This window comes from Enoplosus armatus, chromosome 18 (genome assembly GCF_043641665.1).
Source record: "Enoplosus armatus isolate fEnoArm2 chromosome 18, fEnoArm2.hap1, whole genome shotgun sequence".
NCBI lineage: Eukaryota > Metazoa > Chordata > Actinopteri > Centrarchiformes > Enoplosidae > Enoplosus > Enoplosus armatus.
Window position 1 is genome coordinate 13,627,658 of NC_092197.1, and position 23,947 is coordinate 13,651,604.

The 23,947-nt window shown below is 39.9% G+C and overlaps 1 protein-coding gene across 1 annotated transcript in view; it reads right to left on the bottom strand.

Annotated features, from left to right (window-relative positions):
* Nucleotides 1–23,947, bottom strand: part of LOC139301266 (matrix metalloproteinase-17-like) — a 53,458-nt gene that overhangs the window by 18,558 nt on the left and 10,953 nt on the right. Inside the window, exons 2-4 of the mRNA XM_070924610.1 lie at nucleotides 13,997–14,129; nucleotides 13,671–13,806; nucleotides 1,292–1,578 (exon numbers count right to left, since the gene is read on the bottom strand). Coding sequence (XP_070780711.1) covers nucleotides 1,292–1,578; nucleotides 13,671–13,806; nucleotides 13,997–14,129 — 556 coding nt within the window. The remainder of the gene's footprint in view (nucleotides 1–1,291; nucleotides 1,579–13,670; nucleotides 13,807–13,996; nucleotides 14,130–23,947) is intronic.

Consider the following 23,947-nt stretch of genomic DNA (forward strand, 5'->3'; position numbering starts at 1 on the left):
CAATTATTCACAAGATAACAAGGACAAACAGTTCAGCAGAAGTACAAAAATGAGGCGAGTGAATGACGATGTTTGCAGAGAGGACAGATATTGTGTTGTGAGTGAGTGAATGTATGAAAGTGTGACTGTGTGGAGGTTAGTTTCAAAAGCCAAATCACCAAAGCGCTGTCATGTGTTTTTCCAGAGCTGTCTAAGAATAACGGATATTTCTAATATAAACTCGTCTATTTTTGATTGGCAGAACTGATTGAATTCCATTTTGAGACGATGTCATCCTGTCCTCATTTCAAACTCGCAGATCTCCCTCAGCGGGTAACCAAGCCCTTTGAAAACTGTTTGATGAAAGAAATTTGGCCAGATCATTCAGGATAACACTGCATAAACCAATCTATTAGCCCACACAGCTCAAAGCAGAAACAGACTGAATGAATATGTTTCACTGGAATGGGCAAAACACAGCCTGTGTGTCGGTGGCTGTAATGATAGACTTAATAATGCAGATAATTTTGAATTTATGGCGAGGTTATGAGATTTCCACAACTGAGACCTCTGCCTTCACCTCAATACAATAGGATAATGTCATTTTATTTGATGTCCAAAAAAATCTCAACAGTTGGGCTGCAACTAATGTATATTCCTGAATCTATCACTTATTTTTTCAATCAATTATTTCAATCGTTTAGTCACCGAAAGGCAAAATAAATGTGAAAAATGCCTTTAACAAGGCTTGAGAGCCTATGATGATGTCTTCAAATTTTCCAAGTTTGTCAGACCAACAGTCCAAAACCCAACAATATTTACTTTAACAACAACATGACTCTTTTTTAAGCAGCAATTCCTCACATTTGAGAAACTGGGACCAGGCAATGTTGGGCATTTTTTGCAATTAATTGATTATTATGTTGATTTTCTGTCCATCGACTAATTCATTAATCTAATTTAAGATCTCGCTGCCAACAATCTTCACTATTTCATAAACATTTTAGGTTGTCATCATGTACACAACATTACAATTCATTGAATTATAAAGGTGTAAAGCAATTAAGAGCTGTACTACAGTATCACCAAGGACAATGATTCCCAATCAGGGTTAGGCCAGTGGGTACTTCTGCATTTGCCAGGGGGTACATGGAAAGCTCAACTCAACTACACTAACTTAAACTTAAAATAAACAGCCAGATATGACTACAAATTGGTGTGATGCTGATCTTTAGAAACTTAACAATAACCAGTAAGCTGTCCATCAACCTGTCAATTGTGGTTTATAATAGGAGATTGTTACGTTAATCACCTGGAGATCTGAAGGTCCAGGCCTCGTCATCATCAAAGTGTGTATCCCCAGCTGTGAACCTCTCTCCGGGGAAAAATGCGTGCGCCACGGTGCCGCCTGGTCCATCAAAGGGATATCCATCATTGTGGTCGGCCTTAGTGAAGTCGATTTGAATGTCTGCATCACTTCCTGCCACCTCGTGGAAGTTAAGTGGTGCGATGTCACTCCAGACCTTTAAGGCGTAGTACATCAGGGCTCGAACTGTGTCCCTGCCCAGTAAGGCCGAATCCTTAGGGAAGGTCCTCACTCTGAGAGAAGAAAGGGAGAGAGGGAATATATTACATACAAGAAGGAGAGAGAAGAGGGGGTGAAGAGGAGGAAAAGAAGGACATGGGGGAGTTGAGAGGACAAGAAAGGAGATGAGAGAACAGGTGACTGATGAAGGAAGTGGATAGGAGACTTGACAGAGGAACAAAGTAAAAGGGGAGACAAGAGAGGAAAGCTGGGCAAAATGAGAGGAGAAAAAAACGATGATGGACAAGAAACAAGAGGAGGAGAAGAAGAAGAGGGAAATTAAAGTAGGAAAGGGTAAGAGAGGTAGAATCCGTGGGAGGAGACAAGAGAAGAAGAGGAGTGTGTCAAGTGTAAGGGTGACAGAGATGAACATGAATATGGAGAAGAAACAAGAAAGGTAAAAGCATGGGAAAGAGGGAGCTGAGCACAGGGACAGAAGGAACCAGAGGGCTTGGTGCAGAACTCTAAATTGCATAAAAGCACAAAAGCATAATGGTCAACAACACACCTGAAAACAAAAAATTCTGTTTTGAATATCTTATGTGATTCCATTGGTTTCTGTATTTCATGGTTAGGTGCTCCTGCTGCTCACATATACTGATAGTAAATTGAGAATACAATGTGCATTTGAAGAGATTATGGTATCCGCTTTCAGGAACAACTCATGGCCTTTTTCACTGTCTTTCCCTTTCCCTTTTTCACTCACTATTTAATTTCCTTCCTCCCTCTCATCACTGTAACATCTCTCAATCCATTTCTTTCTGTCAGTGACAGTAGAAACAGGACAAGACGTCAGGCTAAGTTTGTTACCCCCTCTCCCTTTAAATCTCCTCTCCTTCTCCATTCTCTCGTTGCGTTGAGAGCACTGCCTCGTCTTACCGCCACAACCAGCTTACAACCTGCTAGAAATTGGTTAAAATTAACAAAATGGTGTACTGATGGAGCTTCCTTTTCCCATTCAAAAATCAAAAGCTAACAAGGTAGCATCAGCATTGAAATAAACACTGAAGGTACTTCATAGTACAGGAAATTGTCCACTTTCAAATGACTTCCTTCCGCTAACATCCTATTCAATGTATATACTAACATATCACAGGTCTTCAGGGTTACCCAGGTAGCATATCATGCTGGGTGTTGTGACTTGCATCAAACCAGACAAGGCTGTAGCTCAATCCAAAAAGGAGCACAAGCATGGATATTGATTCAAATATTGATTGTTATAGACAGACCTGAGGGTTTACTACAAAGCAAGATGTCCCACACATAACGACTGAATTCAAGGCCAATTCTTGCATGTACCTGTGCCTAAACAAGAATGACCATCTGCCAAGCCACCTGTGTTTCTCATTTATGCTGCAATTCACAAGTGGCAATGAAACTGAGGAATTGAATGTGGGTGAAATGGTGAATGGAGAGATGTTCAGTAAGCAACAAGGACTGTAAAAAGTACAGGGGGAATTGAAGGTGAGTGCACTTCAGCTGACCTGTGAGTTTTCAGTGTCAGTGGATAAACCGGCTTATGAATTAATTCTCTCATACTCAAGGGATAACACACTGTTTTTCTGTTTGGCTGGTGTATTAATCCATTAAAAAAAAAAATCTCCAGCACACGCACACATTTGTTAACTCGATTTCAGCTGTAGAACAAATAATCTTAATAGGATCAGCTGGTTCCAACTAAGCATGAGATCAGAATACATTTATATCGTGCACTATATGGGTTAGGGTTAGGGGTTAGGTTATCTCTAAACTGTCAACAGAACAGTCCAACTTGGTCTAAATCTAGTGGTTCTCAAACTGGAGGGCAGAGAGCCAGTGCGGGGGGGGGGGGGGGGGGCATAATGAGATGGGGCATAAAACAAGGAGCCCAGCTACAGTTGATTCAGTTGAATGAATCTGCTTTATTAACTGACAATGACCAAAAAAAGAGTGCTCTGATACTTTCCACTGGGGGCATGACAGCAAAGGTTTGAGAACCACTGGTGTAATGACTCTTGAAGTTAGAATCCTTACCATTTTCATTAAAGCGAGGGGCTCACAGGAAACAATGCATGTTAAATACTGTACGGAGTAAATGAACAAGAAGGAGAACACATCCAAAGCCTCCAACATCTCAGCAAGGTAACCAACTACTTTCACCGTGCTCTGCTGTTTTGTGGAAAACTACTCACTTTGTGCAGCATGAAATCAGACTGCGGTTGCTCATGGCATGATGGGAAGAGGCCAATTATTGACTGCTTTATTAAAACAACGTAAGTTTGTTTGGCTGCGATGTGAACAGATACACCACTTGTTCTTCTGTTGTATTTCTGATAAAGTAGCTGCTCAAGGAGTGTTTGCTGTAGCATTAAATCACACTAACCATGGGTGTCGGACTGAAATCTTACTATTCTGACTTTAAACTCGAAATGACAGTATAATAGTTGTAATGCCTGCCCACCTCTCCCCTTTATGGTGCATATACAAATCTCACTCCACAACAAAAATACCACAAAAACCTCATTATGTTTGATCAGTTTAGACAAGCTCCACCAGCTATGGGACTGTCAAACTCAGACTGTGCCAATCACAGTAAACAGTTATGTCACAAAAAGGTTCAGAGACTAAAGTTCTGTCACTTCAAACAATCTTGTTCATAAAAAAAGCCCTCTGTCATTCCCATTTCTACTTTTGTTGAATGTGGCATCTTGAAAGCCAAGTTTCTGTCAAACTCATCATCTGTTTCAATTCATACTTGGATTCTTCATGATTAAGGACTTCTTGCTGAGGACCGGTGACTCATCGCTCTGACTGAAGTCTCCCCCCCACAGTTTCTTTGCTTTGTTACCAGCCAAGGATCTCTGGTCATGGTGAAGGTACAGCAGCAGTTCACAATGATGGTTTCAAAGGTTCATTTATTTTTCTTGGTTGTTTATCTTTCCTTCTTTTCTCATTTTAAGACCATTGGCACTGTTAAAAGATGCATCCAATATAACTGCAATATAAGCTGCAGATCCATCCAATATAACCATCATTTTCAAGGGATGCTGGGCTGTTCACATATGACATATGTCTGCAGGCCACTTCTAGCATTCCCCAGATTTCAGACTTGTTTAATTTGTTAATGACATGTACCTAAAGACCACAGAAGTCTGAGGTGCTCTCAGCTTGGTGAAATAGGATTGTTTGTCCAGTACTCTGATCGCTGAGACTGGCTCTGTGAACTTGTACCCACCCAGCTTATCACAGGGGTTTTAAAGTAAATGCTTACCCTCCACAAACAACTCAGCTACTTATAAGTTGCAATTCAAGTGAGGAAGGTGAGGCTGGATGGTTGTGTGTGTGTCAGAGAGAAACAGAGCGCACTTCTGCTGTAGAGTAGATTCTTGTGTGTGCTTCCAAATGTATGTGTGCATGGGAGACTCGACTTTGTTTAGCATTAAACAATTTAAAATGATATTGTTAATCTTTTTATACATTTCGCCAAGTGACAGCCACTATTTTAGCTCAGAGGAACACACTGTGTGTGTCCAATCTGCAGAGAAACAGAAGGAGAGAATGAATAGGATGAAGATATAGAGAGATAATATTAGATAACAGAGACCTACTGTAATATGAGGGAGAGTGAGCAAAAGATAGGGTAAAAAGCACAAACGCAGACACTCTCCTATTGCAGAAACATTTCTGACATCTCCCCATGGCTTCATCTTCCACACTTCCAACTTTAGTCAGAATCACGGAGTTTGTTCTCCATGAGAATGACAAGTCCTTAAGTTTCAGCGTTTCTCCAGGCTACTACACTCAGAGGGATCGGTGATCACACAGACACATTTCCATCTCTGACAGAGTATCTGATGTCTCTTTTTCCTTACCCGCAAAAAAATGTTCCTCATTACAAAAGCTTTTTAAAAAGGGCTTGTGTTAGAGACTTGTAAGGCAGTACAGGGGTGTGAGTATGACAGACGGAGAAATACAGATGATACATGGCTGTAAGTGGGGGAGGGCAATATTCAGGGTTTAAAAAAATTATGCTTTGTGAATCCCCTTTCCTCCATAGGCAGTGTTATCAACTTACAGTAGCAAATAACACATTATTATGAATTGGTCATCATTCCTTCTATGATAAATGAATAAATGAATGAGTAAAGCCGTGTTCGTTTCTGTATTATCAATGGCTTCACCCTATGTATTTGCATTGTGAACCAAAAAATAGTATCAAAAGCAATGTCCTTTACAGTCCAGTATTATAGAGGTCCAGTATTATAATTACACACTATCAACTGTAAATCAAAACATAAACTAACTTTTCCTAAAAACATGGCAGAGGAGGACATGGTAAGGCTATGATTTTCAACCCTCAGTGGTGTCTTCTTGTCAGGCTGCATGGAACCCCAATAATCTCCAGATGGTTGCAGCCTGAGAGGCGAATCCCAGGGCAGCAAACAGTCCTTAAAGCACCTGCTGCTGCTTTATGCTAATTTATTGCTGTGAGTACATGGTAACATTTGAAAGGGATCTACATCTTCTCAGTGCTTCTTTCAAATTGATTATAATGTCTGGACAGCGAGAGGACACTGTTTAGAAAAAACTTAGCAAGACATTTAAAGTGTAACTATAAAAATATGAAACTAGAGAGGTCTATGGGGGGCATGTCACATGGGTCCACTATGGAAATGCAAAACCCCAGATTACATTCAGTGTCACTGTTTAAAAAAATCATACTTTCAATATCTAGAAGGGAGCAACAGTATGGTAAAGGTACATACCACCTCACTACATTACAGGGCACACTACTTCCTGTGTTGACACTGAGTGTTGGCGTTATATCGTAAACTGTGAGGTGCATAATCGTAAAATGTAATTTGTAGGGATACTGGGCTGGGAAAATTATTACTTTGCATCAATATGTCCACGAAACACACAAACCTACACAATTACCATGGCTGGAGGCGCCCTCCATACTCTACGACTGAGAAATGTTGATCAGCATGTTTGTATTTAAACATGATGTCAGCAGTATCACACTTTGCCAGCTGATGTGTTCTCCAAGTTTTGCGAATGCTGATTCATAAACAGAAGGTTTCCGCACAAACTTCCACAAACAAATCTGCCATATTTACTGCAGATCAAACATTTCTGTCAATCAAGAAGGCAAAAAAATGTTCCTGATTTTCAGCTCTAAATGCAATTTCACTCAAAGTCATGTTTCAGGTCACTATTCCACTCAAACGACGAGTATGTGGTATGGGGATAAGCAAGAAACAGGTCTGCAACTCATCTTCCTCTGCCAAAGATTAGGAAAAAGTGATGTAACGGACTTTGAAATTAGTTTGACGGACAGAAGGCTGACTAAGGTGGACTTAATTTTCTCGACCTATTTAATTGCGTGGCATGATTTCCACCTTAATTTGACAAATGAGTAAGAGCAAGCCAGGCTTATGTGTAGGTAAAAGTGTGTGTGTGTGTGTCTGCGTGCATGCTACATGTGTATGAGCCTAAGCTGATGTGGAAAGACACAAACGTTTGCATGCACACACACAATCTCCTATTACATTTCACCTGCTTGACTTGTAATTTCCACATACTTCTTATAGACCTTTCCACACGCAGAGTGATGATTCAGATGAAGAGAGGCAGAGAGGAAAAAAGGGGGATGGATAGAGGGAGAGAAACAGATGAAGAAAACTCTACGACTCTTTTGCTGTCCCCCGCCTTCAGCCTCTCAGCAGGCTTTTGCCTCCTGTGGCTGTGCTGCTCCACAGAGACATGAGCTGACATCAAAAGTGCTGCTAAAAAGTACATGCACTCGCAAACACACAGGCACACACACAGGCACGCACAAATAATATTCACCTCCTGTGCGCTGCTACCCTCCGTAGACATAAGCTGATTACCCTGAAAATCGAAAGCTCATATACAGACGGTGATTCATATGCTCGTATGCGTTTGTAGATGCACACATGTAGCAGCATAAATACTCAAACACACTCACAAACATGAAAATATTGCACTGACAGAGACACAGACTCATGTTGTGTATTACCGAAAACTCCTCATATTTCTCTGTTTCACACACACACACACACACACACACACACACACACACACACACACACACACACACGTCATTCAGGCTGAAGATGAAAGACACGAAATTAAAAGGCTCTGCATGAGTCTACCCTCTCTCCACAAATCTTTCTCTCCCCTTTCCAGTCTGAGCCTCCCTCTTTCTCTTCTTCTATCCTGACGATCACAGTCACCCACTCTGAGATGGTGATGAGAAATCTGGAGAAAAATATAATGGGGCCCTAATAAGATAACACTGAATAACAGTTTCTTTTTTTTATTGTTAAAGTTCCACCAAGCAATTTCACAGGTTGGTGGCCTCAAATGGCAGCAGGGAGATGAATGCTGAGGACTTCAATACCTTGGAATTACGTAGTATGGTGTCAATAAACTCTTCTGTGTGGCAGAACTACTTTATGATACAGACACAATGATGGATTTGTGATTGACCAATACTAGAAGCACCTCTCATACATATAAGGGAATGGCACACGCTTCCCTGAGTAGAATTTCAACAATATCTTACTCAAGATAGCTAATTCAAATAGAGAACTGCATGTAAACAAGGCTGTATTTTGAGAATTACTGTGATAAATATGTGAGGCGATTTCCTGAATGATTCATACTCCTCTCCTACTTCCTGTCATGAACAATGTAATTCCAAGAGTACTTGTTATTATCTATTGATGACAGATTTGGGCACCGGAAGCTTGTCCATGAGTAGAAACAAAAAATTGGTGCTCAACATCTTATTGTGATCTAAAGACATTCCCATTAGTCTCAGCTGTACTTTGTGGTAATTGTTAATTAGCAAATGTCAGCATGATAACATGCTAAGCTAAGTTGTTTAGCATGGAAAACATTATACCTAATAAACATTTCCATTTTAACGCTGTCATTGTGAGCATGTTAGCACACAGACGTTAACATTTAGCTCAAAGCTCCACTGTGCCTAAGTAGCTACAGCCTCACAGAGCTGCTAGCATGGCAGTACTCTTTTAGCATCAATGTATTATTTTGCAATCAGTCCAGTAACTCAGGCATAGATTGTTATCTTGTTCCTAGTTAGGCACGCAGCCCCAGTGTCTTCTCAGCTGGATATGAGAAATGTCAGAGGTTATCCTTTAAGGGGCGCTATAGTAAGCTCTCATAGTGAATAGCTCAGCCCTACCATTTTGGATATTCTGTAAAAGTTCTCCTTATGTAGTTCAGAATGCACACTTTGTGTGGATTTTTCTTAGTTTGCAAATAACGAAGGGATTGGTCAGATTTATGAATACTCAACAAATCCAAATATTTCACAGGTGCCAAAGGAACAAGAGAATTAAAAACCATGGTATGCCTGGCTGTTATTGCTAGCAGCTTGATATTGTTACTTCTTATAGTCCCAGAGCTACTTCTCGGACTATAACATCCTGGTACCTTTGGATACAGATGTGGCTATAATTAGTACTTTGATGGACCCCTGCTGCTGAGTTATGGCTATGGCTACACTCAGTACTCTCACCTTCTACTTGGAATACGGCTCTACTGTTTTTAAATAACCCTCGCGGGGCTTGGAGTGCTTGACCATGGAGTGCTCCCTCAGGTCTCACAGAACAATGGCTTTGAGCTTCATGGTATGTTAATACAATAATAATATACTCCGAAATGTAGAGAGCTGTGGACTTACATGATGGATTTTCATAGTCATTAAGTGTTTGCTTATGTTCTTACTGTGCTCATTCTTCAGTAAAACCCACATACTGTATCAGCCGGAGAAAGAAAAGATGCAATCTTCCTTTTCATGTCTGCTTCTTATTTTCTTTCTTTACTCTTCGCTATCCTCATCCACCTCCTCGTCTTTTCTCTCCTCCACTCAGCTCGCTACACCTATCTGTTTGAGTTATCAGTCGGGCTGCTAATGACTGCCAGGCTGTCTGCTGTGATAATGGACTAACAATATGAGATAATGAGCTAACAGTGGGCACAACTTGGCTATAACATACTTAGCTGAGTGCAGTGTGCTGCATGGGCGTGTGTGTAAGAGAAAAAGAAAAAGAGGTAAGCAGGAGTTAAATTGGGGATTAAGGGCTCAGCCCTAGCACAAAGACTCCCAGACATCATCAGAAAAATAATTTACTTATATTTCTATTGCTGGAAAACACATTACTTATCCAAGTCCCTAAAATGAATGGCTACTAAGCTTAGCCTAATCTTTTTTCTTCCCTCTATGAAATAAGTGACACTCACCTCTCACGCCCACTCTACACATTCTCAGAACATAATGATGTGATTGATGTGTGTGAATAAGCAGAGGAGAGTGTGAAGCGTCGGCCACCCGGACACTGTTGGTGATATTCTAATGAAACAATATAAACATAATGTGTTATGTTTATAAAGTGCAGACCTTTGCTAGATCAGGGAACTCCCGTAACAAGTCACAATTTAGCAGATACTAAAAGTCCCTGTTTCTGTGACTACCCAAATAAAAGTTATGGTTCTATTCAAGCATTTAAATGCTTTGCAGTAACTTTGAGCGTTTTTAATCTCGAGTTAACACCTGGGCCCTGTTTCACAAAGAGATTTCAGGCTGGTCTGTGGTGTTAGACCAGTCTTAATTCTGCTTTTAGATCAATCTACTTCAATTTAGACAGTTTCACAAAAGTAAACACTGACTTATTTGAAGCCTAAAAAATTTGCCACCCTACCCCGGCTAACTCTGAAGAGCCATGTTTCCATGGCAACAATCAGTATCACCTGCTGACCAGTGTTTCCATGGTAACAGTCAGTAACACCAAGTGAAACTTTTGTAATTGTTGAATTCTTCCAGAAGGCAAACATTATTTGCTCAAGTGAACAGAGTTTGTAGCGGTTGCTTGATCAGCCATATTTCTTAGTTTGAAAAAGTCTTAATTTATCCTGAAATTGATGCAAATTGATGAATTCAAACTTTTAGTTATGTCTAAGCCATAGTCAAAGTTTATCTTTGTGAAACCAGCTCCTAGGTATACAGTATGGTAGTCTACAGTGGAAATGGAGGGAGTTTTTGCTCATTGTTTCCCACAGTGATGATTTTATGGAGCTGTGAAGGACTTTGCATGCTAACACCTGCACGTCTTACAGAACTTTATATTCATTTTTGATTCAGGGCGAGGTGATACAATTTTTTGTTGAGGTTGACAAAAAATATGCTAGCCATACATCTCCTTTTTTGGTGAAAACAAACCACACTTCATCCAGTTTATTGGGCCGTGCGCACAGATTCAAAGACCAAAAGAACAATACAGCACTGTGAGTAAGACTAACAAGTAACTGAGCTCTGTCTTAATGTGAGTACAATAACCTTATTATGTCCTTAACATGACAGATGCTATCTAATTCATGTACCATTCACATGACTTATGAACAAACTCTTCAAAAACTCCGATAACAGGGTAACCCTAAATCCTAACACACAACCTAATTTGGGATCTGGGAGGGGTAGTGCTGCAGAGAAAGTACTGTCAAAAACAATCACATATGAAGAGCATATGTAAATCTTTTATATTCTGTGCCAGCTTCCAGCCTTTGAGAAAAGTCCTCAGTGTCAAAAGTATCAGATGCACAGCAAGGCCTCTGTTGCCAGAAAACTCTCAGACATTGTGGGCTGGTTTGAACTTGAATAACATATAAAATCAAGTTATTTTTTTGCATCCTTTCCTTATTTCATCCTGACATCATGTTATCCTCCTCAGTAGCATGCTTAAAAAAAAAGAATAAAAAAATGAACTTGTCCTGACTTAAAAGAATAAACACTTTTGTTTATATACAATGATGTACTTGATTGTACAATGAAATGATTCAAATGTATATATTGATGCAATATGTAGGTTGCAGCGATATAAATAACTATACTTTTCTTTAATCTGACTGATGTGGTGGATGAGAATACTAACATTTAATATGCCTGTCAGATTGCATCTGACTCATTAGCTGTTTTGCACATTATCTCCATTCTGTCAGCCCTGTTATTCGCCCATATAATCTAATGAAGCAGAGACACCGTGAAATATTAGATGATAAAAATAATTTTCTAAACCAAGCAGTGAGGGAATTGCAATAAAGTGCCACAACATCAGCTGAAAAAGACAGAAGAATGAAAGCACACCCAGAGCATTACAGAGGAGGCAAATCTATGCAGAATATCAACGCTTTGTTATGGTGCTTTACTGAAAATCTGCACCATATGGAAATCTCTCCGGATCTGAAGCCAGCGCATAATCCACAACTGTTCCAGTGCAATGTTCGACAAATCTGACTGCTGTGAATACAAAGGTGTTTCACTGGACTGAAGACAAACCTGTCTGATTTCAGAGGGGAGGGAGCTGACAGGAGCACGGAGTATGAATTGCAGCAGTACAAAGAAGAGAATGAAAGTTAAAGTCCACCAGGAAGGAAGGCAATACATACACGCCTATGTGTATGTGCATATATACTGTATGTGTGTGTGTGTGTGTGTGTGTGTGTGTGTGTGTGTGTTATCTCTCGTGATATTTCAATTCATGTGTATATTCACATTCTGCACACATGCACACACACACCACCTCATTGTTGATGAGTGTCTGATAGCTTCTATGAATCACCACAGACCAACCCTATGTTTCACTGCCTCCCCCTCTGCTGTCGAACACTATGCTATGGTTTCTCAGGTGGTCACGGATGACCATATTATTTTATCATGAGAAAACTACAAAACACCTGTCTCTCTGTAACGTAGCCTTTGCTCTTTAGGAGTCAAACATATGACTGACCATTAAACCTTTTATCAAATACTCACCACCTGTAGGCTTGAAAGGTGGCTCTAAAAAGTTTGTATCATGTTTCTTGTAGAAGACGGCAGCTTGGATTCACAGCAGTTGAAATTGATTCCAACAGGGAGCCAGAGTCCTGGCATAAAACGTTTCAAAACATCCATAGAAATCCCTCAAAGCACTCCTGCAGCTTTATCCACTCCTCTGCTGTTGATATTCATGCTCAGTGTATTGTCATCTCTTTTCCAATAGATCACTAAATACACACTTCTGGCGGAGCATCTGAGAAATGTGGAGGCAATGACATGACAAGGTAGTAGTGCATTTAGCAAAATTGTGTAGATGCTGGAACGTTCTGAACATCGGCTGAACAACAGATATGCTGTTGGATAGTGCTTTGAGAAGTTTCTATGGCTTTCACTACGTTTTGATACTTTGCTGTGACTCTAGGTCACCAATGGAATCCATTGTAATAAAATCAGTTTAACATAGACTATAGATAGATAGATAGATAGGTATAAAGATAGATAGATAAATAGATATATATATGGATTTTCAGTGGAATATTCCTTTGCAGTAGACTGTTACAGATATAATTATCTTTTCATGGACTTTCTGTGCCTTGCTGCCATACTGAGGGAATTTTGTCAAGTAGTTATTTTTTATCACTTTAAACAACATTTCAGTTTAAAGAGGAATCTGAGTCTTTGTACACCCTCTGAAAGGACAGACGTGTTTGTTGTTTATTAAAGGATTTCACAAAATGCCCTTCCTTTGAGCCAGAATTGATCCAGAGAGCAAAAGATTTCTGGCTTGAGGAAGGGTCCTCTAATCTAATTTATAAAAGGATGCGCAGATGGGGGCGAAAATGGTGGGATTTCTGATTTATTGCTGACAGCACTGCACTGATGTCATGTACTGGGCTGAATCTGTACAGAACTGCATTAGGCTCATATAAACTGATTACACAAATTACACTAAACGAACTGAGTGGATGTTTGTCCGTTACATAATCAATAATCAATACTCAATTTAACTGTTAACCCTAAAATTTGTAACAGAACCCTTAGCCTTAAGAGCAATACCAGGACAACTTCTGAATATCTATACAATTTGCAATTCAGTAGACCTTTCAGTGACACACAAATAGACAAACTCTACCCAAATAATGACCATGATCTGTTTTCAAAGGAAATGTGTATTTTCACCATGTCCTTTCATCTGAAAATTACAGCATTATAGTGATAGCAATATAGGTCTCATATTCCTTATATTCCAGTGTTTCCTACCTCCAGGACAGATGCCTCTTATTCCACTTGTTCTGAGGAGTCAGGCTTCGTTTCCTGCGGCCCATTGTCCCCTCTGCCTCGGACACATCTGGCAGAGAACATCTGGGTGTTTTCATTAGACCTAGCGTGGCTTGGTCTGGAGAGGAGAGGAGATGGATGTGTCAGAGATGTGCTTATTCAACTGTATGGATGTTTCTGAGGCTATAGTTGGTGGTTTTCTTGATTGGACTGTATTATATAATTCATTCTTTCATATATTTTGCTTCCATCCAGCCAAAGCACCAACTCTACCACATGATTCCCCCCAAACAAACACAGCCACATACCAAAGACTCCGGTCTCCTTTAGCCCTCCGAACTTCTGCATGGCTTTGATGGCCTTGGTCAGGGCCTCCTTGGTCTGAAGCTGACCAGTCACTGGGTCCGGGGGCGGGAGGTAGCCAAATTTGCTTAGCCAGTCCTGGAAGGGGAAACAGTAGGCACAGAGTTCAAGAGTCATCCCAGGCATTTCAAGGACTCCAAGTATCCCAAGGCTGCTGAGAAGCACCTGTTCATGTTTACTGTCTGTGGATACTGTGTGTCTATGCACATGTGCACGTTCAGGTTATGTGAATGGTTCAGCAAAGAAGCAACTGTGACTCGATTTTGAAAATTGCTCTTTTTGTCTTTCTCCTTTGTTGTTATGCTCGAGACATTTGAGGCTCTATCAGCGAGGCAGACTAGAGCAAGATACAGACATCTATTTCATGTTTTTTTATGACCTGATCTTAATTTAATGATAATAATTTTACACAAAAGCCATACAAATATCACCGACATGCCTATGATAATGATGATGATACAGATTTTTTATGTGTGTTTGACATAAATTCAAAGAATGATTTGGCTGAGTAGGTTCACAGAAGAAACGTAGTCCTGTGGAAATAGAAGACATTTCCATTTGAGACCAATGAAGTTGCTGCCAATCAAAGCAGCCCAGCTGACTGCATTGATTGGTTTTGGTACGTGTAAGATCTGACTGACGGATGCATCTGAGCTGCAACTTGAGCGTTGCTCTTTCTCTCTGGCCTTTTCTCCCCTGATGTCTTTCTTTGTCTTGTTTCTTCCGTCCATCTGTCTCAGCCCCACTAAATCCTCCGCCCTCCTCATGATCAGACAGCCAATAGGACATGGCAGATTTGAAATAGGTTTTTGATCAGCACTCATCAGAGGTGAGTGACACAGATCGATAGCAAGGCATCCCTTCTCCTGGGAAAATCACATTAATTCAAAGGCTTAGCTTCAGCTTCAGCTCTCTACTGGCTGATTTGCCTCCTCATCCTTGGCTTTGCCATCCCTGCAGAGGACTTGGGAAAAGGTTTACAGGGAAATCAAATTGACCCAAAGCAACATCAGGCAGGATGAGAAACAACAATTTCCTGAAAGAGTTTCAAACTGTAATGCCAGGGGTGAGCAGGAGAGGTAAACGACTTTAAAACACACTGTTTTTCAAAAGTTTTCCAATCAAGTTTTCCGTTGTTCAAATCATCAGTAACATTGTACTCACCAACATCACTAAAAAAAAGTCAGATGGGCCAAGAAACATGAGCGGTCAGACAATCGTATAGGTTTCAAACAAACTCCCAGGTTAACCAGACTTATTTGGAAGAAAAAACTAAAGTAAAAATGGTTATGGTTATAATCCAAATAAATTGTCTGTCTGTGGTGTTAGAAAAGTGATCAAATTAAGAATACTCAAACCAGACAATGTCAAAATAAAGTGGTTTTCTAAACTGATTGATTACAACTTGTCTGACAGCTCATGTTTCTTGCCACGTCAAACTTTTTTGAAGCAATGTCAGTGCAATCAGATCGAAGACATTTCTTTGTGAGTTTGTTGTTATCGTAACAATGGCCATAACTATGACAATGAGACCCAAGTTATAATAAACCAGAAATTGTGTTTAAATGAAAACAAATTGAACAAAGTGTGTATACATGTCAGTGTACACTGTGTAAGGTCTGAGTTCTTCTTTTCTGTAAGCAAGGTGTGCTATCTACGAAATTGCAATTCCCTGTTTTCACACACCACTCATAAACTCACTACATCAAACTTTTTTTGTGGAGCCAGCAACTAATTTAAACCCTGACATCGTAGCTCACTGCAGGAAAAAAAAGCTGTAAAACCTGCCAACAAGTTCAGCAACATGCTGAACACTGCTAAATTATATATGGGGATGTCACCGTGTTTAGAAGAGATTGGATATACTTTTTAAAGGCTGCACACAAGTCGTCTGAGTTCAAATAGAGAATCAAAAAAAAAAATCAAACATTACAACGTAAGGATACCAAAAAAATGCACCACACTTACAGTAAAATATCAACATTAGGCAATAGACAGAAATTTAATTCAAATTTAATAGACCAAAAACGAATGGCGCTTTTCTCCTGGGGTCTTCACCCTCGAAATAAAGATAAGAGAAATAAATGAGCGCAGAAAAAACACAGAATCTGGCCTGTACAACAAATTCATCCTCTCCGATTAACAATAAGAAGACAAAGACTCTTGAATCGCTCATTAAGATACACAGTTAAGCACAGGCACAAACCCACACATATATACATACACGCACACTCTGAATGCACAAAAATGATGTCAAACACCCTTGAATCACCGTACTGCATCCCAAATGAGAGGCCTTTTTTAAAGCCTTTGAAGCAGCAGCGGGAAGTTGTTTGCCTTAACAATTGCAGCAATATTTTGATTGCTGTGTTGTGGTCTGCGTAAAATCAGAATGTGGACTCTTTCACTTTCTTGTGCCAGAGTTGTAAAGCAGAACTAAAGAACATCTTGAATGGCACAGTTTAAAGTTCAACCACTGCTTCAAGCGACAAAATAACGTATAATTTATTCAGTAAGGCGAGAGTATGTGAAGGAAAGATAGAGAAGAGCAGACAGATATAAGTTCCCTGTCACAAAAAAATAATCAAGACTTTAAGGTCATGTGTAGAAAACTACCAGAGAGAAAAAAACTTTTATGTTCATGTCTAGCTTCAGTGGCTCTGGAAATATATGCACATTAAAATGCAGAGCAAACTTGAGCTGCGTCCTTCAGTTTGAACTTCAAATCTGTGTGTAATTAGTATCTGATCTAACAATACAGCAACAATACGAGCACCTGAACTGCGTTCTGAAAAGTGAAGGTTAGCTCAGTTCAATGCTGGGATTTGTGTAAGATCAGTACGCTTAGATAAGAAAGGCATTGAAAAACACTATGGCTGCATAAAAAAAAAAAAAAATTGGCTTCCATTTTTCAAGAAAGTAAAGAATAGTATAGAAATGTTTGTAAAGCTACATAATAAAGTTCAGGTTAAATGAGCACATAGTCATGATTTTATATCCACTCTCTGTTTGTTATTACAAAATGGTCAGATACAGTATTCATCAATTATCAAATTACCACCCATTATTTGTATAATCCGTCCTTAAATGCATACAAATAAAGGAGAGAGGCTCACTTCAGTGAATGCAAACAAATGTGACCATGGGTTTGCCTATATGATGAGTGACACACAGGATAGTGACACACTGAAATGATATCATTTGGGCAATTATTTTCTATTTGTAATATGACAACGCTTAATGGAGACACCCACACCAAGTTCCACTTACAAAAACAAACAAAACTTTCTCCTCTCTCTGTGTTTTCTCCCAGCAGTGAAGTCAGAGCTCCAGCTCAGCTGCAGTCCAGCAGCCCTGACACTGGTATTCAATGAGGGAGGGCAAATGCTTGCTGACGTGGGGGCTTGACCCCATGTCCCAGCTCAGGCCCAGGGGGTCTCAACCACTTAGCCTACTTGCTGCTCAAATAACCTGCACAGTCCTGGTGAATTATCATTGGTAAGCCTTCCCAAATCAACACGATGAAATATGTTCCTGTAGAATTAAGTAAAACCGCTTTGAGGAAGTCATGTGCCGTTTTGTCTGAAGACTAAACACAGCACTCATATGCTTGCCGTGTGTCTGCCAATGTGTTATAATGTAGTCATGTCTAATTTTTGGAACTTCAAAAGTTGGTTGACCAATTTCTATCCCTTCAATGTCTACTACTGGCAACTAAACATGACTGTAAATACATTTTAAAGGTTTTTATGATTATCTTAAGGCAACTCAAAGCTTCTTTAGGTAAAAGGAATTAATGTCATTTACCAATAGTGCCCTAAAATACAATGAACATTAAAACATTGCCCCCTCAACCTGTGTAGCTCACTGCTCCAGCGTATTTGTGGTTGCCGTAATCCTGTGAACTTTCCTGAGTGAAAGCTATGAAACATCCGTGTGAAATCAAAGTGCCTCCTACACTAATTCCAAGCAAAAAAGATTTAACATTTCGGAAAATGTGGTTATTTGTTTTCTTGCCAAGAGTTGAGATGAGAAGATTAATACCACTCTCATGTCTGTACAGTAAATATGAAGCTGCCGCCAGCAGCTGACTAACTTAGCTTAGCACAAAGACTGGAAACAGGGGGAAACAGCTAGCTGGGTTCTGCCCAAAGGGAATAAAATGCCTAAAGCTAACTAATTAACATGTTGTATCTCCTTCATTTAATCCGTAAAAAAAACAGTATTTCTGGGTCAGCAAGCTCCTGGGGTCTCTGCTGGTTGCCGGGCAACTGGTACAGAAAAGCCAATGTTTCCTTTTTACTGATTTTGACTGATAAAGTTTATTGTTTGTGGATGACAGCATTTTCTCAGGCACAACAGTTTTGGTAGCAAGTGACTCTCAGTTAACTACATATCAATACAATTTATAAGACTTCACTAATTTTTCACTTAAAGGCCCTGAAAACACATTTCTTAAAACCTACGTAAACACACAGTTCTATGCCAATGTTGGAACAATTTTAGTTACTTCACATAAAAGCTTTCTGTACTTGTCAATCAAATTTGATCAAACCAACTGAGTAAAGCACTACTTTATATTTATTTCCAAACTTTAACTTTGATTGCTGCTTATAATCATTAATATTTTATGTTTCATACTTTGAAACCAAGTTTTATGGGGGCTTTAAGTCTCCTACATAGCCCCATCAGATTTTTCCAGATTACTCCTTCATCAACTCTTTCAGTCATGTTTGTGAAAAAGCCATTAGTGGTGCAGAGTCCCTCCAGTGCTCTGCAAAACAACATACCCGTGCTCTCTTTCTTCTTTCAGCGGTATTATTTGAATACCGGCAGCTGTGCAGCATTTAATCAACTGAACAACACTTTTCATCACTGTCAATAAGCTGACATTTATCAATCGCTCTATACTTGGCGGGAGACGGGGCTGCACTGATGCACTTCACAGTGGCACAATTAGACGGCCTCCTAAACCAAACCTGTCTGTTGATGTACCACCTACTGCAACAACAGTCAATTTTCCTCAGCATGTAACCCCGGCAGATTCAGCTCTCTGTCTCATGGCATCCTTCCTAACAAATCTGTTGACTTCAATGCATGCTCTTACTTTTTTCCATGTTCTGGACACCTCGACTCCCTTGGTTGGGTGATATAATGATACATACCATGAGACATTTTACTGTTTATTCCAAGGCAGCTATCCCTTCTTTGATATATCTGGTTGTATATAGCAATGTTGGGTCCATTTCACTAAATTTGCAACACAAGTTCAAGTTCTCTCCCATTAATTTCACACGTTTCAGTAAAACATTCACAAAACGTACAACCAATGTATAACCACTAGCTGCAGTTTGCGAAAAACAATTATTTGTGAAACGTGACGCTGCAACCATTTGTGATCAATGCTTGCAAGTCACTTTTGTCACCTTTGAAACTACACTAAACATCAACAAACAGAAGACACGAGGACAGAAGACTAAATCCCTTCCTCCTACAGTGCCTATACATATAACTGCACCTAGATATAAATATGTACACATATACATACATACACGGACCATACGAGACGTTTCATATCATTTACATTTCCTGCCTTCCCTGCATGTTTTCTGGCTGCCCCTTGTCCTGAATAAATTATTGCCAACCCTAAAATGAACATCTTTAATGTCTCAGATAACACACGAGGGTTCTTCCAGTGAACAGCAGGCAGCCGTTTTTGCCGCTGTCAGACTTGTGAGGCAGAATGCAAAGTATTAAATTTGGTATATATATAGTCAAAGTGTTGCTTGCTAAGAAATTCAATGATAACTCCAAAATAAAACGTGAAAGAAAATGTTAAAAAATTTGCAGGCTGGATGTAACAGCAAATCCTAAACATGTTTTCAAGACTGCTACTGTTTATTCATATCAAAATACAAAAATGACATATACTGTGATATTACATCATTTTCATATTGCACCCATATACTCTCGTCCAATGATTTGTGACAGTAAATGATCTTGAAATGATGTATGGAGAGAAAGTCTGTACTATATCATACTTCAGGACACAACTCTACACACACAAGGATTGCAAATGTGAGTGTGAAGCATGGAGATCGTTGATCACACATTTTTACTCCACTAGAGTACAGTGCATAACCTTTTTCTACAAGATGCAGCTCATTAGCCCAAGTATGCAAACACACACACACTTGTTACTGACCCAAGAGATCATGCATACACGTTACACACACACTCATTCAAATCTTTTATTTATATCCACATTAAAACAATAATTCACCAAGAACACAAGACATGCAGCACACACATTCTGCCTTTCACTTTCTCACACATACACATGTAATTGAGGCGTGGAGTGGGTATTAAACGGTCTGTGAGGCAGTATCTGGATGTGAAGGATAATTTATCTCTGTAATCCTGAACCCTGGTCCCTGTAATCCTTTAATACAGTGAGGTCTGGAGTGGCTACAAATTCATAAGAAATATTTCGGGTGAAAGAAGACAGACAGAAAGAGAGTATAGGGCCTACCAATATTCCTAACAGAGCATTTAGTGGTGAGATTAAGTAGGGCAACATCTTTCTTCACCTCATTAGAGTTCGTGGCTTTTTTAGTACATTATAGCATGGTATATTTATAGTATTTATATGTATATTCTCCTTTAAATGACTTGCTTCTCAATAGCAGAGTGTAGCTGTGGACAAAGCAAGCAGAGTGAGAGAACTGCTCGCTGACTCTCTGCAACAAAGCTGATTGTCCAAGCCAAGGAAAAAAAATAGATTTGAGATGGAAAGCCAAGCTTCATGTGTGTGAGACATTGATTAATGTGGGCGCAGATTTGAAGCGCTGCTGAATTGCCGGTGCATCAGAGATCAGTGTAGCGTTTGGAACGGGAGAGTTGAGACGGAGAGGCAGTGTGTGGGAGAGCGAGTTTGAGGAAGAATAGGACAGCACTTATGTGATTTAATACATTTTGCTTCTTTGTGTTTTGTTCATGCAAAGGCATTTCAAATCTGTCTGTATTAACGTTTTCCATCCCCAACCAAAGCCAGTTGTTAAGAATGGGGGGTCAAAGTTCTCCTTTTGTCCACATTAAACTGGCATGGATACATTTTAAGGCACTGGCTTGAGTTCCTTTGTCTGACAACAGACACATATGTAAATGAGAACTACTAAATTGTGAGTTTGGCAAACACAATATAGGTGACCACAGAGCCGGAGAAGATTTGAGCAGAGGTTTAAAGTTTAAACACATTTAGTTATCAGTTTGTGCGATAAAAAATAATGCCAAAGGTATTTTAAAAGGTATTGTTATTAGTTTCTTTATTATTTAAAGGAAGAATAAAAGTGATGTGTGATTTATAGCAGCCAGCAGGCTTAGCTCTGGTACCAAACACTGGCAGGGGAATGAGAGGAAAGGTAGACTTGCGCTGCTAGCTTACAAGCCATGGCCAGACAGTGTGTTGTTAGCGGCTCTTAGTTGGTATTGAAGAGTAAGGAACACACCAGCATCTCAACGGACCGAAGTGATATTTGCTGATACGTTTACGAGCTGTTAAATTAGAGTAACCAAGCTGTCTGTCCCACTCCATACCAGATGTTGGCTGTGGTGCACAGTTTTTCTTCTTTATCAACAGAAAAGAGGATGCAAGAAGAAATGTTCGGGCCTTTCAGTGTGCATGGAGGACCTGGAAAGTCACTTTAAACTTAGCTGCGGCTGGGAGCGGGCGGTCTGGAACACACACATAGTCACCTAATTGAAACCCATGCAACTGTTGAATTGACAAATGAGTTTCCTGTTTCAGTGTGAGCTCCGGCAGACCCACAGGTCAAAGTTCACTGTTGTTTAACTTTGTCGGGCAAATAGAAACAACTGCATCTTGTGCTTGAAAATGGAGGAGTCATTATTCTACCATCACCAAGTTTGACACTCTACAAAAGTACAAACTCTCACTTTCCTCATTATTTCATTATGGGACCTGTGACATCACATCCTTTTTTGGTCTGTCAGCCGGCACACACACACACACACACACACACACACACTGTGACTATGGTATCACCATAGCGGCATCTCTCAAAAGCAGAATACATTTCTGTCCCACAATACCTCCCTGTTTAGCCCTGACGAACAGCTGTGGAGTCCCTTCATCTTCAGCCTCACTGACAGGAAATGAGTCACTGGGAGGCATTTAACCTTGCGACCTCACTGACTCTCAAAGGGTCATGAAGTAGCACAGTCCATTATAGTGTTTACATTGTTCCTTACTACCTCGAGGATGAGCTCAGACCTGTGGCTGAACTTTTAAAAGGTTACGAAGCTGCACTAGATTTAGAAGAAAAAGTTTAAAAGGTTGAATTTATTTGAAAAGTGAGAGCTATAGCATTAAAGGTTTTGAGATACCATCATGCGAGTCCATTAATTAATGCCAATTACGGATGTCCCTTGCCCCTTGGGTCCTCTTTGCTCAACGTGAAGACTTTTGTTTTGGCTCATGGAAGAAAGAGGGGGGTCCGTTCAGAGCAGGAAATGTGACAATTCATGCACACAATGCAAGCACTAAAAGAGTCATAAAGAGCACAAAAAGATATGGACTTGCAACTAAACTTTATGAGCTTAACAATCTTCCTCAAGGAGCATAACAATTCTGATTTCGAACATTAAAATGCAAAGCCTTTACCTTTCTACATATATTTCAGCTGAAAGACTTGTTCAAAGATTCAAAGATAAGTTGACTAACACAATGTCCTGAATGTGCCCTCCTGCATCTCTTGTGAGTTTAATTCTGAGGCTTGGTGTATTGTGATGGGAAACAAGTCAGGAAAACAACAACAACTGATACGACCATAAATTCCCCAAATGCCCTGTACCATGACGGAATTCAGCCATCACAAATTTTATTATTTACACTTGTGCTTTTCCTTCTGTGACATGTGAAAATATCTTTATAAAAAAAAGGCCTATCCGTTGCCTGTGGAGTGGGCTCGGAGGACTTGGACTGACATCAAACTGTCTTGATAAATCTCTACATTGCCGCACCACATGCAGGGACAGTAAAGAATTGGAATGGGAGCTGCTGGCGGCCCCACAACCAACAGAACTAAACTCTGCTGCAGTGAATTTCAGCATGGACTGCTTTGGTCAAATTCTGCTGTGGGCAGCAGTGAAGAGCAACTTCTGATCTGTGTGACAACTTGGGGCTTGAGACTTTCCAAGAAAAACTGAAAGTCACAACCAGAGCCATCAGAAACAACTGAGCAGTTGACTACCATATTGGCCGGAATATAAGTCTGAAAAAATGAGGGCTTGTAGCCTCAATGTTGCTAGGCTCGCAAGTTATTTCAGTTCTATATATTGTGTGCTTTTTAGACACTTTTCCACAGAAAAAATACATTTCTGATTGCAGGAGTCAAAATCTACGACAGAAATAGACTGGGAACCGAACCATCAGTCAAACAGCTAAGAACTATTCTATATAACTAAGTATGCTGAAGTGGAAGCATCTCATATTATACAGTATATATAAGAGGAAATGCTTTAAGAATGAGGACTTATCCTTGGACTTACGTACTTCTGTATTGGTCGTCTCATATTTGGGCAAATATGGTACCAAGTTTCTACTTTTGTATATGACTGGCAGTGTAATTCATGTTGTATTTGTAGGTACTGAGTATCTATGTGCTCTCAGCTTCCTTGTTCACAAGATGAGGATGAAGAAGGGAGTTAGTATCATGATGTGAGTGGTAAGATCTCTGAATGCAGATAAAGATCAGACAAAAAAAAAAAGGCCCCAAAATGAATGTTTGCCTAATAAAGAAGCGGCTTTGACTACAGAGAGAGCAACGTGTCAACTCAATGACATATAAGCCAATAAACACATATCACACAGATGT